At 37.6% G+C, this 16,471-nt stretch overlaps 1 protein-coding gene across 3 annotated transcripts in view; it reads right to left on the minus strand.

Moving 5' to 3' along the window:
• Positions 1-16,471, minus strand: part of ZFAND3 (zinc finger AN1-type containing 3) — a 136,978-nt gene that overhangs the window by 87,340 nt on the left and 33,167 nt on the right. For all 3 annotated transcript variants that reach the window (XM_032684448.1, XM_032684446.1, XM_032684447.1), the window contains exon 3: positions 16,243-16,269. In XM_032684448.1, the coding sequence (XP_032540339.1) occupies positions 16,243-16,269 (27 nt within the window). The remainder of the gene's footprint in view (positions 1-16,242; positions 16,270-16,471) is intronic.

A 16,471-nucleotide genomic window follows, 5' to 3' on the forward strand; every position in this document is an offset into this window, starting at 1 on the left:
TTTTTATTTTACAACTTCTAGAGCAAAAATATGGTGTTTGACACCATGATTTTTTGTACTTGCAGAGCAATACTCAGATTTTAAGTATATGTATTTCAATTCCTCTCAGTATCTCATTTGGTAGACACCAGCAAAATGAGTGTTTTCTCTTTGTCCTTTGAAAAGATGAAGCAATTCCATGAACTTATTTGCCTTTATCCTCAAAGCAATTTCTGTAGCCCACATCACATGCCAAAAAAGTATATCAGAAATCCTGTGTCATCTGCAGAGGTACTAGGTGATCAAACTGGTTTTACTTCACTAGTTTATGGCTTCCAGCAAACAAAAGCTTTCTTCTTCACAAATGTAATTACAAGAGTCAGTCCCACCAGATGAGACATACAACTCGGACTTTCGGTAGAAAAGTTTCCAATTACTGCTTTCATGATTTAAATTTCAGCAATATCAGCCAGAAAAAGAAGCTAACTCTAACCCTAACTTTCCTGTCTTTACCTACCCCTCCGTCCAGTGCAAGACTCTAAATAGCAGTTTGCACCAACTAAAAAAGTTTTATGCACAAAACTATTAAAACCAATGTAAAGCAAATTTCATTTTATAGTTCAGCCAGCTGAATAAAATTTGAAGATGTTAATTTTAAACAAATGTGTTAAAAGAATACACCGTATGCAATTGTGTTGTCACTACAAGAGAGCAAGTAGATGACAAGGCACTAGAAAAACTCCTTGAAAAACACAATTGTCCCACAGAACAAACTGAAGAAAATTTTCTCTTTCCTCAGATGCCACATGCTGGCCATCCCATCAGGACCAAAAAAACAAAACAAATACAAAACAGTAAGAACAAATCACCACTTGCCTAATGAATATAACACATGCTGAAATGTCCAACTTAAAAACTACCAGAAAATTGAGTGCTTCTTCCTAGGGCTGGTAACCGGTGAATTATTTGCTATTCACCTTTTTTGTAGTTGTTGTTGTTGCTGTAAAGGTGTTGAGTGGTTTCCTTGCACACATCCCTCTTGGCAGAGGTCTGTGCTCCACCACTTGTCAAATACCAGTTCACCTACATTTATGCCTATGCTCTGTCTGAAGGAGTGTAAAGCCTCCAAGTATGATGGTCAAATTATCTTATAAGTAAAACAAAGAATTTCTTTCCACCTCCCCAATCTCTTACTGGTTATGCTGAGCACTCCAGCTCAATCTCTATGAATCTCTCCCTTTCCTAAAGTTAAAAGCAAATGCTTCATCTGGAGTATTCTAAAGTGTTTATAATCCAGTTTCTATTGAATACTATATCAAGTCAGTTTATCTTCCATAGGCAAACAGAAATTCCTTATCGATAACTTCTAGAATCAGAGCAAAAATCTATAGTGAAATTGCAAATCTATTGCAAAATGCCAGCTCCAAACCTGCACCCCCTTTTGCAAAAAGATTCTTTTCAAAGCAAAAAAAACAAACCCAACCACCAGGACTGACATTTAATTTCAAACAGCCTTCCCACCTCACTGTACATCCCACAAAATTCACCTCACCAAACATTGCAATACTGACATGGATGGACATGGGTATCTCCTCTTCCGCAGTTTCCCCTTTCTCACAGCAATTTCAACTCATCCTTACCTCCTGCATTCTCCTGATGCCCTGAATGCTCCAAAAGCACTTTTTCATACATGCAAGCAAATCTAAATCACACCTTGATTTTACACTATAATCTTTCTAGCAGAATTCTACTTCAAGCAAGGTAATTAAACAATTAATTTTAATATTCCAGCAATAAGATTTTTTTCCTTTATGTTCCAATTTGAAGACAAGAACAAATCCAGTAACAGATTGTCAACATTAATTTAAGAGATGAAATATGACTTAATAACACTGCAGCAGGATAACGTTCTACAATAAGTCATGGAGGCATAAAATTTGCAACAAATTCATTCTTGTACCACTGTATATTCCTGCTAATAGGCCAGGGCACAACTGAGAAATTGTTAATACCTTCCTGCACAAACTTATATAGCAGAAAAAAATAAAGCTAACTTTTATAGTCTCAGTTTCCCTAAACAGCAGTAAAACTGGAGAAAGAGGCAGGGAGCCTCCTTCTTGCTTTCCCTTGAGCAAAGAGCAGAAAATGAGTTGCAGTTAACCACGAAATGCAATTCCATATTAAGCATCTATTTAATAAGTGATACTAAATACTGACATAGAAAGGTTTTAGGGAAGAAAGTTGTACTTAGAGAGCCAGAACAGCACTGGCCAAAAAAAGCCACGACAGTAATTTGCTACTAGTTTCACTCAACCACATTCAAACTGGAACCTACAAGTACAGTCAAAACTCAGGAAACTTTCTCTTCAATAACCCAGTTATGCATGAATTAGTGTTTTGTAAAGGTGTCCATGTCCTTACTAGAATACAGTACTCTTCTGAATGCAATGTACGCCACAATAAAAAAGGGCAAAAAGAGTCACTGGTTTGGACACAGTAAATGTCATGCCACTCTAACTCCTCTGCCCACCCAACTCCATTTCATTGAATGGGAACCAAAGAGGGCAGAGGGTGACCCAGACACATGCCAAGCTGCATGCTAAAGGGCTTCAACTGAGAGTCTAAAAGCTAAACCTTCCTTTTGGCTAAGTGAAAAGGAAGACCGGGTAGAAACCAGTAAACGTCTCAACCCTTGCAGTTAGTTGCTTACACAGGTTCTACAGCTACTCAGCCTCTAACTTGATGGAGAATGTAAAACAGAACACAGGATTTCTTCCCCTGCTCAAGAATACAATCTCACAGTAGCTTACAGTTTCCTTCAATTTTCAGGTCCCAAAGTCCTTCAAATTTCACTATGAAAGGAGAAATGGAAGAAATAGGTTCTAACCTGGCAGCTTCAGAGTTGTCAGATTTTAAACCTAATAAATGTTATTCTAATCCTGTTTCACAAAAGATTAATTTTAACCAAAATGTTTTACAAATTGGTGATCACGTTTAAAAGTTTACATTTACATAATACTTAAGCTTAGTATTTGTCCTGTTTGCTGGACACTTCTTGTTTACTAACTTGTCTATTGATAATTTCAATGTCAATGAAAACTGGAATTTCCCAGAAAGTCCACAAATATAGGAACATAAAATTGATTACCTGGTTAAATAAGGAGTCACCTCAAATGCTTTGTATTTATTTAGAGGTACTTCTGTTAGTAAAAATGACTGCTCTTATGTTAACAGAATGTAAGTAAAACTTTCTTCATAGAAAGCATCTTTAACTTGAATTTATATAAATTATGTGTCATCACACCAATAAGATTATCTGCTTAGCTTTTTTTTTAATATAAAGCAGCTAGACTCTCATTTGAACCTTGGTAAGTCTAACTACAGAACAAGTTGACATAATAGTATACAAGATTTTTATTTTGATTTTTTTCTGAAGTCTCCTAAAGGAAGATATAATCTCAAGTCCTACTGACATCATTATCTTCAGAAGTTAAAAGTGAATGAGCCATACGTTTTCCTTCCTATTACGTTATGGCCCAACTAATTTCTCAGATTCAGGTGTGTGTATGGAGTCACAACTGACCATTCATTCTCTCTGCAGGGAGTTACTGCAGCTTGCTGTGTGAAAGAGAAAATGGTTTCAAGTTAAAAACAAAACAATTATTTCTGCTCTCCTGTAAATGGACATTCTGTACTTTGCTACAGTACCTGCAGAAAAGGCCCCAATAAATATCTTAAAACTCCTTTCATCAATGCATGGTCAGCAGTACCCAGAGCTGCTCACAATGTCAGATGTTTATGCAGTACTAACTCACAGTAAATATCTTATAAATCAAGAGCAAAATAGCTTTCGGTCTGTCCAGAAAGAGCTCAAGTGGGAACAAATACATGAAATCTGACCTTTACATCAAAAAAGCTCATTTGGTTACTACCAAGAAAAACAGGCTCTGTTACAAAAGCTTTCAGCACTCTGCATTTCTAAATCTCCTTGATGAATATTCCTATATATTTTTCCCCAACTAAAGCACACCAGGACCCTTTCAAAGTAAGAAAAAGAAAAAAAGGGGGAGGGGGAAAGACTGAAACGCACTGGAGCCCTACTGCTATCCACAGCTACCAGATATATTGATTTGGAGAATATTGTCAGGCATCTTGATTTTGGATTCTGAGACATTGCGTTTTACAATTCAGTTGTGCATAGATTCAAGAGTTCATTTAAAAAAAAAAAAGAAAATATTCATACTGGAACCCATCCAGCTACTACCAACTAGTTGCAGTTACATATCAACTATGATTTTCATGTGTTGATTATCAAAACAACTGACTGCTACATCTATCGTAAATTAAACCCTTACAGTTAAAAGTTTCCTGTTATTTTAACTCTTTAAAAATTATAATTATGGACACTAACAGAAGTGGTGCAGAATGAAGACTAACATTTAAGCTATTTCTAACCATTTTACTCACCTTTGTCAACTGAGTAGATGTCAACACCCATTATATATTTCTGTATTTGTAGAATTATTTACATCTATCACAATTTTCTCTACATACTAGTGAGTCTCAAGGAAAAAAAAATTGTCATAATGTAGTTTTCAAATTGCTGCTTAAAGCGTTTCAGCAGACAGCAGTTCTCCTGAGGACTTGAAGCTATGCACAGACTTTGCTGAGGCACAGAAAATGTCACGGTGAAAGACTGCATTCACCTACACTGGGATCAGCTTTCTATTTCTTCACACATTACAGGGCAGGACATGTCAATAGAAGTGAACGAAAGCTTGTCTATTAGGAGCAGTAATGCTATATTAAACATCGCTAGAACACGCTGGTAAATAGCACAATATATTTCCTTTTCAACCTAGAAATGAGCCAGACTGGTATTTACCTCCACAGATACCCTCTAAAGTGTTGAAAGTTGTTTTTTTTCCCTACTCTGAAGCAAAACTCAAGACAGAAGGCAAAACCCCACCATCTTTTGTTAAAAGAGCAAAGCCTGTAACTTATACAATTACCAACAAAGAAATCAGTCTTTTATTCCTGATGTAGCTCACTGCAAACAACTTCTAGTGAATACTAAGTCCACTTTGAGCAATCTTGTTTGAAATCCACAAGTTTACTTTTGGTCATTTCTAATGCTTACAATCCCCGAAGATATCTATTGTCTGTTCAAATTGGCTCACCATTTATATGGGACCTTTCCCACAGAGCTGGACCAATCCCAAAATATAAAAGCTCCTATTATTTAGGAGCTGAAAACAAATAAAAATGCTACTGCTTTTGCTTAGTACTAAGGTATGTAAGTGTACATAAATACAGAATAGAAGTTTAGAAATCTCCAACGTTTCCTCCTTATACATTAAGTTCATTAACCCTGCACATCATGAAATTTATGTGTTCACTTATTCAAGTAATAAACGGCTACGGTGTAGGTAACATTAGCAGTTAAAAATATACAAACCAGAGCCTCCCTCTGCATTTGCTTGATGAGCCTAAATGCAGAGGAGAGGGAGAAAAGTCTTCTATTATGCTTTGAAGACTATAATTTTTTGTTGCAGCAAGAAAAAATCTCAGAAGATACACTCTACAGAAGACCATGGCTAGATTGCTTGCTCAGCTTCAGCACTTCTGATCTCAACTGAGACAGAGTGTTTGGGTCCAACTCGTGACTTGACTGCAGCCCAACAGCTCAGAATCAAGACTCCTGATTCATGCTTTCCAAATACTTTGGCCAGTAACAGTCACAGTTCCACATAACCGCATTTATTTATACTAGATGGATGGGAGTGGCATTAAAGGATGGCAAAATCCTACACTAAGCTTGAAAAGTCAAGCACTCTGAAATAAGTAAGTGCCTGATCAAATCAATTTTGTACACTTGTGATCTGACCTCTTTATTTAATTTGAAATTATTTTCATAATGCATGCAGTCACAGAAGTTCTCTTTTAGAAGACCCTTAACTTGCTTACTGGATAGAATGAAAAATGTTCACAATGTGCAACTGGTATCTTACAGAAAGCAGAGCTCCTTTCTGCTAGACTCTTGACTTTGTTTTAACCCCAAGGAAATCAAAGAGAAATCAAAGAGAACTAAATTCTACTCATGTTCTCTGCCACAGAATTCTAACATGACTTTTGTAAGTTCCTCCTTAAGATGTTCAAATTAGGATTCTTGGGTCCCCACTAGGAGAAGCACTAAATACCCCTGCAGTTCCATCGAGGTTGGAAGATGTGTACTTTTAATGTTTAAAGCATCAAAAAATTATATGCCTTGTGAGACGGAGATTAGGAAAGGACTACAGTTCCAAGGCTTCTCAAAGTTGATATCCAATATATAATCCCAATATGTGTGGATGTTTGACATTTGTGGTTTAGATTCTTATCTATGTACAGTGAACAAGAATATCACAACCTTGACTCACAAAAATGCCAAGACGGTAAATTTCTTATTTTCTTGAAACACTAGGGGGCTAATGAGTTATTTAAAGAAATTATATAAAGAAAATAATTATTCTCCATTCAGCTCAAATGTGCAAGTGTCCTGGTAAGAAGATACAGGGCATGACAGAATGTCTTATATTGCCTCCTATTCAGTAGAACGAATGAGAGCACAATTCTGAATAAACATCTCTACAGTGTTGCAATTAAGAAGGCACACCTTAGTATTACTTAATAGTGAAAGAGACTATACATTAGAAATACTGGAGCCCATGGTGCATGCAGAACCCCCAGTGGTTTCACATCAGGACAGGATATCTGTTCCAAGGAGAAATTTTCAACAAGCAGAGCTTACCTAGATGATATCTACTGACCTGTGATTTAAACCAGAGTAGGCCAGTAATCTTATGCTTTCCTGTACTCTTTGATCCTTTTATCATAATTAAAAGACACTTATAATGGATACACACAGACTGGATTAATTATTATGGCACCATAACCTGTCTTGTCATTTCCTAAATCTTCAGCATCAGATTCAGTCATTAGCCTATGCTTTCTGCAAATGAAAGGAGCAAAATCTTACACTTTCAGTTATTAGAGATGGAGTTCTTTCAGATAATTTTACCAGAAAGGCCTTATCAATAGTCCTGCAGGCTTAGAGATCTCCAATATAAAATTACAAACACACAGCTCTGCCCCCACAATGGAGAGTCATCTACACATTTAAGGATAAAGACATTCCTGCTGGAAACTATTTTAACCTACTAATATTCTCCTGGACTAATAGTTAAGTGATATTTAATCACTTTTTACATTTATTTATAAGTGATCCTAAATAACTTATTTAATAAGGGATATTTATTGTGATAACAAAGAAGAAAAATTATCAAGGGGTATTTTTTCCCCCAAAGTTTGCAAATTAGTCCAACAGTTTAAATGTTAACCTTCAAGAATTCCATCTCGTTCAACATAATATCTTAACTTTTGTACCTCTGAAGACGAGAGTAATTATCCTTTCACTTTCTATTTAATTAATACTACATGCAAACTCATTCATAGACAACTGTGATTTTTTTTAAAAACCTCAAAGTTATAGTTGTATTGACTAAATCTGCATGAACAGTTTGCCCTCTGGTGACTAACTTTGTGAGAACATACAAGATTTGCAATACATATGAAAACTGGTATGAGTAAAAAATGACTGGAATGTTTGCAGGCTCCATAAGAAACAGCATTAAAAGTTTTAAAAAACCCAACAATCTAGTACACATTAATTGCAACAGAGCAATGTGATTTCTTTCAAATTAAGAAGATAAACAAACTGAACTGAAGATAAAGTGTCACAAAGATGAAGAACGGAAATGCAACTATAGAACAACCAAACACAGAAGAGAACTGAAATTCCAGAATTTTGCCTAAGACTTATGAAGGCTAAGACAAAATAAAGAAACAAAAGGTCCCTAGCTGCATCCATTCCTCAAGGGTATAAAAGGCAAGTCCAAAATCAGCCTGTCCAAAATTAAGAGGGAAGTACTATCATCTCTCAGTAACTGATGAGGAATGGAATTAGGAGACAAAAAAGGCAACTTGTCTAGTATCACCAAGAAATGCTCACTGACTGTGAAAAGGAAATCAAGTCCTAGGATCCTAGTCAGCTGTCTAGTTGCTAGATCACATTCTTTTTACATAAAACAGATAAACAACTGAAAAGTCATCAGTTACATTTTGTTCTATTATCCAGATCACATGTGTCCCATACACCTGCTCCTCTAACAGCTTAAATCACCTTAGTGAACAGCTATACTTTCCTTAACACCAAGCTGCTGAGCCAAAAACCTTTTTACAAGGAAGGTCTTTCTTGGTCTTGCCTTGTTTGTGTAGAGAAGAATTGTCGAAATGTTGTCTAGCCCATCACTGTGACTGCTCACCTAAATTCTTTCTCACTGTCCTTGGTTAAGGGTTGTTGTTGGACAGTAACTACTTCCATTTGGAGATGCTCAAGCATGTACAACTTAATAGGGATGAGAGAGGAAAGAAAATGCTGGGGCTGGAATACAAGAATTGCAAGAATTGCAAGCAGAGTTACCTGGCCAAAATCACTGTTGTGTTCTGCTTGCATTCACCAGGAAGTTTAGTTAGTGTAAGGACTAGCAGAATGCTGGATAATTTCTTCAACCATCACAAATACTGATCACAGAGGTACATTTTCCCAGCTACCTCAAAATGGCAGAGTAACTTCCTCTTGGCCACCTAGCACATAACCTTAGTACTTATTAAAAAAAATTGGCTCTAGATTCCTTCCCTTGTAAAATGCCTTTTGAAACCAGTTCTTTTACCACCTAGCACTTCTCCTGTTCCACCTTGGACTCTTGTATAACAGTACAAGGGGAAAGAGAAAGGTTAGCTGCTAGCCCCGTACAATTTTCACATGGCACTAGTAATTAGAACCCTAGAAAACATGCAGTCACCTCGATAGATATCCTTGTGCATTCCTAAATACTCCCATGCAGTAGTGCCTGACACATCTCCAGTGCCAAACTACATTTTATTTGCAAGACAAAATCTGCATAATACTTTTTAAAGGAATAAGCTGAATGTTTCTAAAATGTGCCCACTGATCTGACCTCTCTTCTCAGTCACAAAGAGTTAAATATTCTCTTTTATTCCCCAAAGGCTGCTGGTCCCACGCAGAGGTGCCATGTTTTATTTAAAACATGCTCTCTCTCAGTAACCACTTGTTCTAATTGGCAAGGCAAGGCTGGGTCCCCAAAGCACACAGCTCGTTAGATTCAGTTTGGATTACAAAAACACGATGAAACAAACTGCATCGAAATGTACAAATTAACAGCTCAGGAGTGCACGACACGGACATGGAATTAGATTGTAATATGGAACAAACTCCACAGGGAGGCTAAGGAACAAATCACTACTGTCTCTATAAACTATAGAAGGATTCCAAACAAGCAAATACACAAAACAGAGCACAGACTTTTCTATAAATCAAGCAAATTGCTAAATTAGAAAAAAGCAAAAACATTCCTTCTGTCTCATGCACACATTTATAGGAGAACGGAGTTACAAGAAAGTTTAATAAATTAAACCTGTGGGTTGCACATCCTTGATAAGTCTGCTTTCATGCTGGTAATGTGCAAACATCATAGCAAGTCATATTTCTAAACTTTTTTTTTTACATCAACAGAGAACCTGTACACAGAGACTAAATTACAGCTGGTGTTTCCACAAGTCATTTGGAAAGGTTAGAAGGTGAACAAGATATTAGCAAAATAGAAAGAAACTGGTTTTACCATAAAGAAGGATATACACTCAAAAACAGAGCTATGAAAAACTAAGGCAAGTCTAAGGAAAAAGTGAGAGTTGAGCCCTTTTCTTTGCTTGTAGATCAGCCTGTACAATGGAACTGTCCAACCCCTGAGATAAGAAAAAGAAAACACATGGAAAATATCAGTAAAGTCTTTTCAAGACAGAAAAAAAATTAAATTAAGACTATTTGACAGTCTTTTCGGGAAGCCAGCACTGACAAGGGGTCACAGTTTTGTATGAGTAGACTTTATATCTTTAACAAATGAGCCCCAAACAACTAGACTTTATTTCCCAAAGCACCATCTAACAGCCACCAATGTCCTACAGGGTAGTTTGCTGACAGGATTGACTGTAAAATGATAAAGTTATTAATTAAAAGGCATTCAGTTTTACTAGATTGTGTTGGTGAAATGACACTTACAAATGTGATGGGATAATGCCCTACTAACTTGTAGTAGCCAGGAAGAAGAAAAAAAGCAGAACACAACATCTGAGTGACAGTTGTGAAAGAAACTATCTTTCTTCCACTAACAATTGTAAAGAAACTTCATGGGTCTGTCCTCCATCAGTGCTCACCCCTTCCAACTGTTTTATATGGAGGAAGATAAAAGAGGATGAAAAAGGACAAAATATTTGAGCAAACCAAACGAGCAGCTGAACCATTGGCCCTTGTTCACACCCTTCACTGCACTACTCCACACAGCCAGGTCCTGAGCAGATGAGAGTTGTGTCTTCTACACAGCATCTTTAATGCCTTTTTACATAATGCACAGCCAAATTATATCAGCACTGACACAAAGAAACATAGGAGCACTGTACTCCACAGCTTCCACGCCATGACAGGAACAAAAAAGTGGACCCCTCAAGTAATGTTTTACTAACTTCACTCAACATGTGTTCTCTATTTAACTCTTATAGTTCCAACAAGGCTAGAAAGCTTCACGTATCCTTCTCTCCCAAATTTCCAATTCTCCTTTATTTATGGAGACCTAAGACGGTGTAGTATAAACATGCTGGATGATTTGGTTGATGCTACTTTTGACAGCAGTAAAATGATTAGTCCTAAGCTTACATTATACAACCGTATTTTAATAAACTCATTTTCTATTAATTTGTATTTCCCCTCTAAAACTTTAAGCCAGGTTAGGGGAAAAGGAGTCAACTAAAAATCCATAAGACCCTTCTGAATCCTTCCACAAAATATTACCCTGCTCTAACAAACCAAACAGAGCTATTACTCAGATCTTTACATTTTTTTAAAGCCACGGAATAATGCGTACCAACAGTGTAAAAAGAGTCACTGAGGTCAGCAGTGTAAATCAAGTTTATAAATAACTGAAGTTCAACTGAAGTAGTTTATCCAATTTTTTCTTAATTCCATTTCCTGGTGACTTTCTTTCTCAAGTTTAGCATACATCTCATCTTTCAAGTTCATTAACTATGCCAAGACATCTTTTTCCTACCAGCCTTTCCCTTTTAGAAATTCTTTGGGTATAAAGCAAAAGAAATTGAACGGATGCCAAACAATATCTATGGTTGTCTCTGAAATGTTACAGTTTTCTATTAGTAGTGTTCTAGAAATTAGAAATATTTTTGCTGCCACTGTAATCAGCTATACAATTTTCCAAAGAAATATTTAGCTGCAAGCCTGAGAAGATGAAGCCTGACTGCTTTCAAGCTCTAGCCAGTGAGTGATGTTTTTTGTAGCAAGCACTCCATGTACTTCAAAATACAAAGACCAACATGAATACAGCAACAAATTGTAGCCTAATGAAGCAACATATTGAGGAACTGGCTTCCATCAGGAGCCAACAAAGGGAATACCATACTGAAAAAAGAAACTTCTTGTGCAGCGATAAAGAAAACTAATTTTTTAGTGATGTTTTCGAACTTCTGAAAATGTTCGCTGCTTTTCCAACAAAGTACTAAAACTTGTGGATTCATGTTGAAAATTACAAGCATATGAAAAATGCAAACCTAAAACTGAAAACTTTATGAACAGAAGGGCTGAATCACAGAATATGTTGAGTTGGAAGGGACCCACAAGGATCATTGAGTCCAACTCCTGGCCCTGCTCAGGATCATCCCCAAGAGTCACACCATGTGCCCGAGAGTATCATCCAAATGCTTCTTGAACTCCGTAAGGCTTGGTGGCATAATTTATCATTTATCGTACAATAGGATACAGCAAAGAAAACAAAATTTGAACTAGAAACATGCAAGATACACCTGTTGAAAAGGTTTCCAGAAAGCAAGCTGAAAGCTTGACTAAGGATCAAATTAGCAGTTCATCATCATGGCTGAGCTTCGCGAACGAAGATTTGGGAAGGCTTTATCCACATTTGTTACAGGTACGTTGGTGACTTATGAGGCCAATACGTGACAGACATATCCGGTTGCAAAAGGCACAACAGAAAGACTCCTTAGATGGTGTATTCCGCAAGACACGGTTCTTCCTGCGTTGCCTTTTCTCCTCGAGAGTGATCCTGCGTGTGTTCTCAAAGGCTTCCGCAGCGTTATGGATGCTGTGTCTCCAGGCCTCCCGATTTGAGGCCAGAGTGGACCAATTACGGTGATCAATAAGGCCAAGGCTGAGATGTTGTTTCAGGGAGTCCTTGAATCTTTTCTTCGGGGCTCCTCTCTTGCGGCAGCCAGTGGCAAGTTCACCATAGAGCAAGATCTTAGGGAGGCGGTGGTCCTTCATCCTGGAGACGTGCCCTGCCCATCGCAGCTGTGTTCTCATCAGCATGGCCTCTACACTTGTGACTGCTGCTTGCTCAAGAACAGATGTATTGGTCACAAAATCTGACCAGTGGATGTTTAAGATTGTACGGAGGCAGCGTTGATGGAAGTGTTCTAGGAGACGCAGGTGGTGGCGGTAGATGACCCATGATTCGGAACCATACAAGAGAGTAGACAACACTATGGCTTTGTAAACACTGATCTTGGTGCTTTTCTTCAAGTGTTTATTACGCCATACTCTTTTGTGGAGTTTTCCGAAAGCACTGTATGCCTTTGCCAACCTGTTGTCTATCTCCCCGTCAATCTTACCATCCGAGGAGATGAGGTTACCTAGGTAATTAAACTGCTGGACTGATTTGAGCTCTGATTCGCCAATGGTGATATGGGGATGATGGAAGACTTCCTGAGGTGCAGGTTGATGGAGAACTTCTGTCTTCTTTAGGCTGACTTCCAGCCCAAAGAGCTCAGCAGCATCTGCAAAGCAGGATGTTAAACGTTGCAGAGCTGCTTCTGTGTGGGCAACAAGGGCGGCGTCATCAGCATATAGCAGCTCCCGGACAAGATGGTTTAGGGTCTTGGTGTGGGCCTTCAGACGCCTTAGATTGAACAGGCTTCCATCAGTACGATATCGAATGTAGATACCGTCCTGATCATCGAGGTCTGCTGTGGCCCTTTGGAGCATCATGCTAAAAAAGATTGTGAATAAGGCAGGAGCGAGAACGCAGCCTTGTTTCACACCATTCTTAATTAAAAAGGGCTCAGAAAGTGTGTTGCAGCAAAATCTATTTCGGTAGGAATACTGATTTTTGCCAGCTCATGCTTACAGTAGGTGTTATTACTGCCAGACATGGCAGTAATAACAGACAAGCTCTAAATAGCTCCCAAGATTTACAAAAACCAAGAGAAAAGAAATTGTTATTCAGTAACTCTGAGCCACACAAAAGTCCCAATTTCGTAAGCTTCAAAAACTGTGTGTGACTTAAGCATGAAAAAATAAAGGTCTGCTCAAAAAAGCAGGATGGTTAAGATGCACAAAAATATGAAATAACTCTACAGTAAGAGTTCAGGTATGTTATATAGCAGATATTACTATCTATTTTTATTTCCCCCCCCCTTATTAGATCTTTCCAATTCAGGAAAATAAAAGGTTACAAAATTTCATAACCTAGCATAGAGCTAAACATACACATTGAAAATACATATGCATTTCCAGCAATACTGATTTTCTGCTTGTTAGATGGAGATTAAAAATCTGTAATTTTTTTTACTCATCAAGAAAACAGTATGTAAAAAAATGCTTTATTTAAATCTAAAAATAAACCTGAACTAACAGTTCAATAAGGGTAAAGCCCTTAAAACTCAGAAAATTCTTGATTTATATCATTGAATTATTTTCTCAATTTCAATGATGCTGATCTAGCGTTTCGCAGAATGCGAACATAAATATTGTACAGATGGATTAAGAAATGACACCCACTTCTAGAAGTTTCAATTACACATTGAGACAGAAGAGCTATTAATTTGATTCACAAATCCATGAATACTCTAATCATAACTTTATCTTCTTCCAGTTTTCCAAGTGCATCTGTCCACCAAACCTTCCTGCTGCACTTACCTTCAGCTTCACATACTCTTGAAAACAAGCTGAAATCCACTTCCTGCACCCCTCTTTCCAATGCACTAAACCTTCTAAGATCACAATCAAATGGATTAAAGGCAGACTATGTGTTTTTGGCATCATTTAAGTAGAAAGTATAGCTTCACCATTTTCTGTATTTAAATATTTGTTCTTGCTCCATAATAGTTTGTTCTGTGACTGTTCCCAGAGGTTCCAACTAAAATTGAGTTCTTGAGGTACCAGGTGTTGTTTCCACGAATGTAGAATTCCTGCCTGAAAGACCCTACTTTATAAAAGTGACGTTTCAAAAGGTACTCAAACATTGCCCCTACCTGAAGTTGATATTAAAACTTCCATAAACCCAATGGGAGCAAAGTTATGTTCATAAGAGTACTTTTGAAAAATTTCATTCACCACTGTCCTGTATTTTAATCATTCCAATTTCACAGTTTACCATACTGAAAGAAGAGACGTTGCAGTCTTAGTGAAAGATGTGTTGTCATTAAGGGAGATACTCTGGCTGTAATGTGCATTTTTTCAATCACCAGCCTACATGCTGATTAAAAAACCCCAAAACACCACTTTATTGTATTTGTATTCTCAATGAATGAAAAGTCTGAAGCAACTATGTCTTAACCATCTAAAGAGCATATTTAATTTGAAGCACTTTAATAGGCAGTATTACATTTGTACTGTATCTGGAGACTTCGAGGCATTGATAGCACATAGTCAGCACTGAATTGGAGACAATGTTAAAGCACTTTGCAGAAGTACAATTCACTTGAAATTATTTCAGAGAAGCTCTTGAATATTACAAAAGTCTGTTGCTTTTACAGGGCTTAAGTAAAACAAATTAGGTATTCCTTCTCAGAAGAGGCGGCAAAGAGGGCTGAAGAGGACAGCTAACTTCAAGCTCCTCTACAGTATTTATCAACCTTCACGTGCAAGCCAAGAGTTAGTCTGGGGCAAATGAACAGCAAATTTGTGATTGCACAGAAGAGCTTAGTGAACCTTCTAGATCTAGGCCAAAACACTGGGCACTTCTGGGCAAATGGTTGCATACATCTGTGCAGTACGTAGCTCATTCTTGCCATAGAAAACTGAACAATTTAATCTCTGTAATAAATTGCGAACCGTATTCCCACATTTAATGTAAGAAAATGTACAGAAGATAGCCAAAACAAGGAATGCCAGCCTCCCTGCTACATAATCTGGTTGTTTTTGCTGTTTGTTTCATCTTTGGACAAATGGGAGTGAAAATTCAGTGAATTTATTTTGATAATAAATTTAGAAATCAGAAGCATTTGGTCAAACAAAAAGGTAAACTGACTGGCGATTGCCCTTTGCTCAAATTCTGTGCTGAATAATACAATGGGTATCAAACTATGACCATTTTTTCCCAAGGGATGGGTGTTGTGGTTCAGGAACATTCTCCACTGAAACTCCAAACCACGTCGCTCACTCCCCCTCCCCCTTCCTCTCCCACTGTGGCAGGTTGGAGCAGAGAACTGGAGGCACGAAAGGTAAAGATCACAGATTGAGATAAGAACAATTTACTGGAGACTTCGATGAGGTAAGAAAACACACAGTAACAGCTACAATATCAATAATAAAGTGTACAAGATAGGCAAACAATTCACATAGGATTGCTTGGAACCGGCCACTCCCTCTGCCACGTTTTCTCCAATGGAAGGAACCCTTTCTCCCTGGAAATGAGTCCATTTCCCCCACCCCTGGCAATGACATGAGGTGGAATGGAATAACCTCCAGGTCCTAGCCATGCTGCTCCTGGCTACTGCAAAAATTAATCCTGACCTGGCTGGAACCAGGACAGTGGGGAAACCAGGAAGGGCAGAAGCAAAGAACAGCTCACAACCACATATTTACAAACCTGTACATAGTTCAGAAAGTCTGAAAAACCTGTTAAGACGGGAAGGTTCCACAAATAAATATTGCACTGTAAACACAACAATGTTTTCATCCCTTGTTGCCCTTCTCCCCTGGTATGTATAAAAAAGTAATGCTTACACAAATGTAAGGTCTTTCCTGCTGTGTTTGTCTCAAATTAATTTTTTAAAAAACAGGAAGACTGGATTCTATCCCTTTTCCCTGAAAAAAACCAACAAAAAATGTAAAAAGTTACTAACCTTTTTCGTTGTGTGGATTTCTTTTTTCTGAAATAAAAGAGAAAGGAAACAATGGTCAAGAGAAATCATATTTTGCAATTTTCCCTCACATACAAACCTGCTTCAATACATTTGAATAAATAATTTGCCATATTAAAAAAGAGAAACTTTTTTCACATCCTTTCTTTGGAGTGCCAGAAACAGTGAAAAACATCTTCAACACCTTACTTGCCTAAAATCTTGCTATCTG

Source organism: Chiroxiphia lanceolata, chromosome 3 (genome assembly GCF_009829145.1).
Source record: "Chiroxiphia lanceolata isolate bChiLan1 chromosome 3, bChiLan1.pri, whole genome shotgun sequence".
Lineage (NCBI taxonomy): Eukaryota > Metazoa > Chordata > Aves > Passeriformes > Pipridae > Chiroxiphia > Chiroxiphia lanceolata.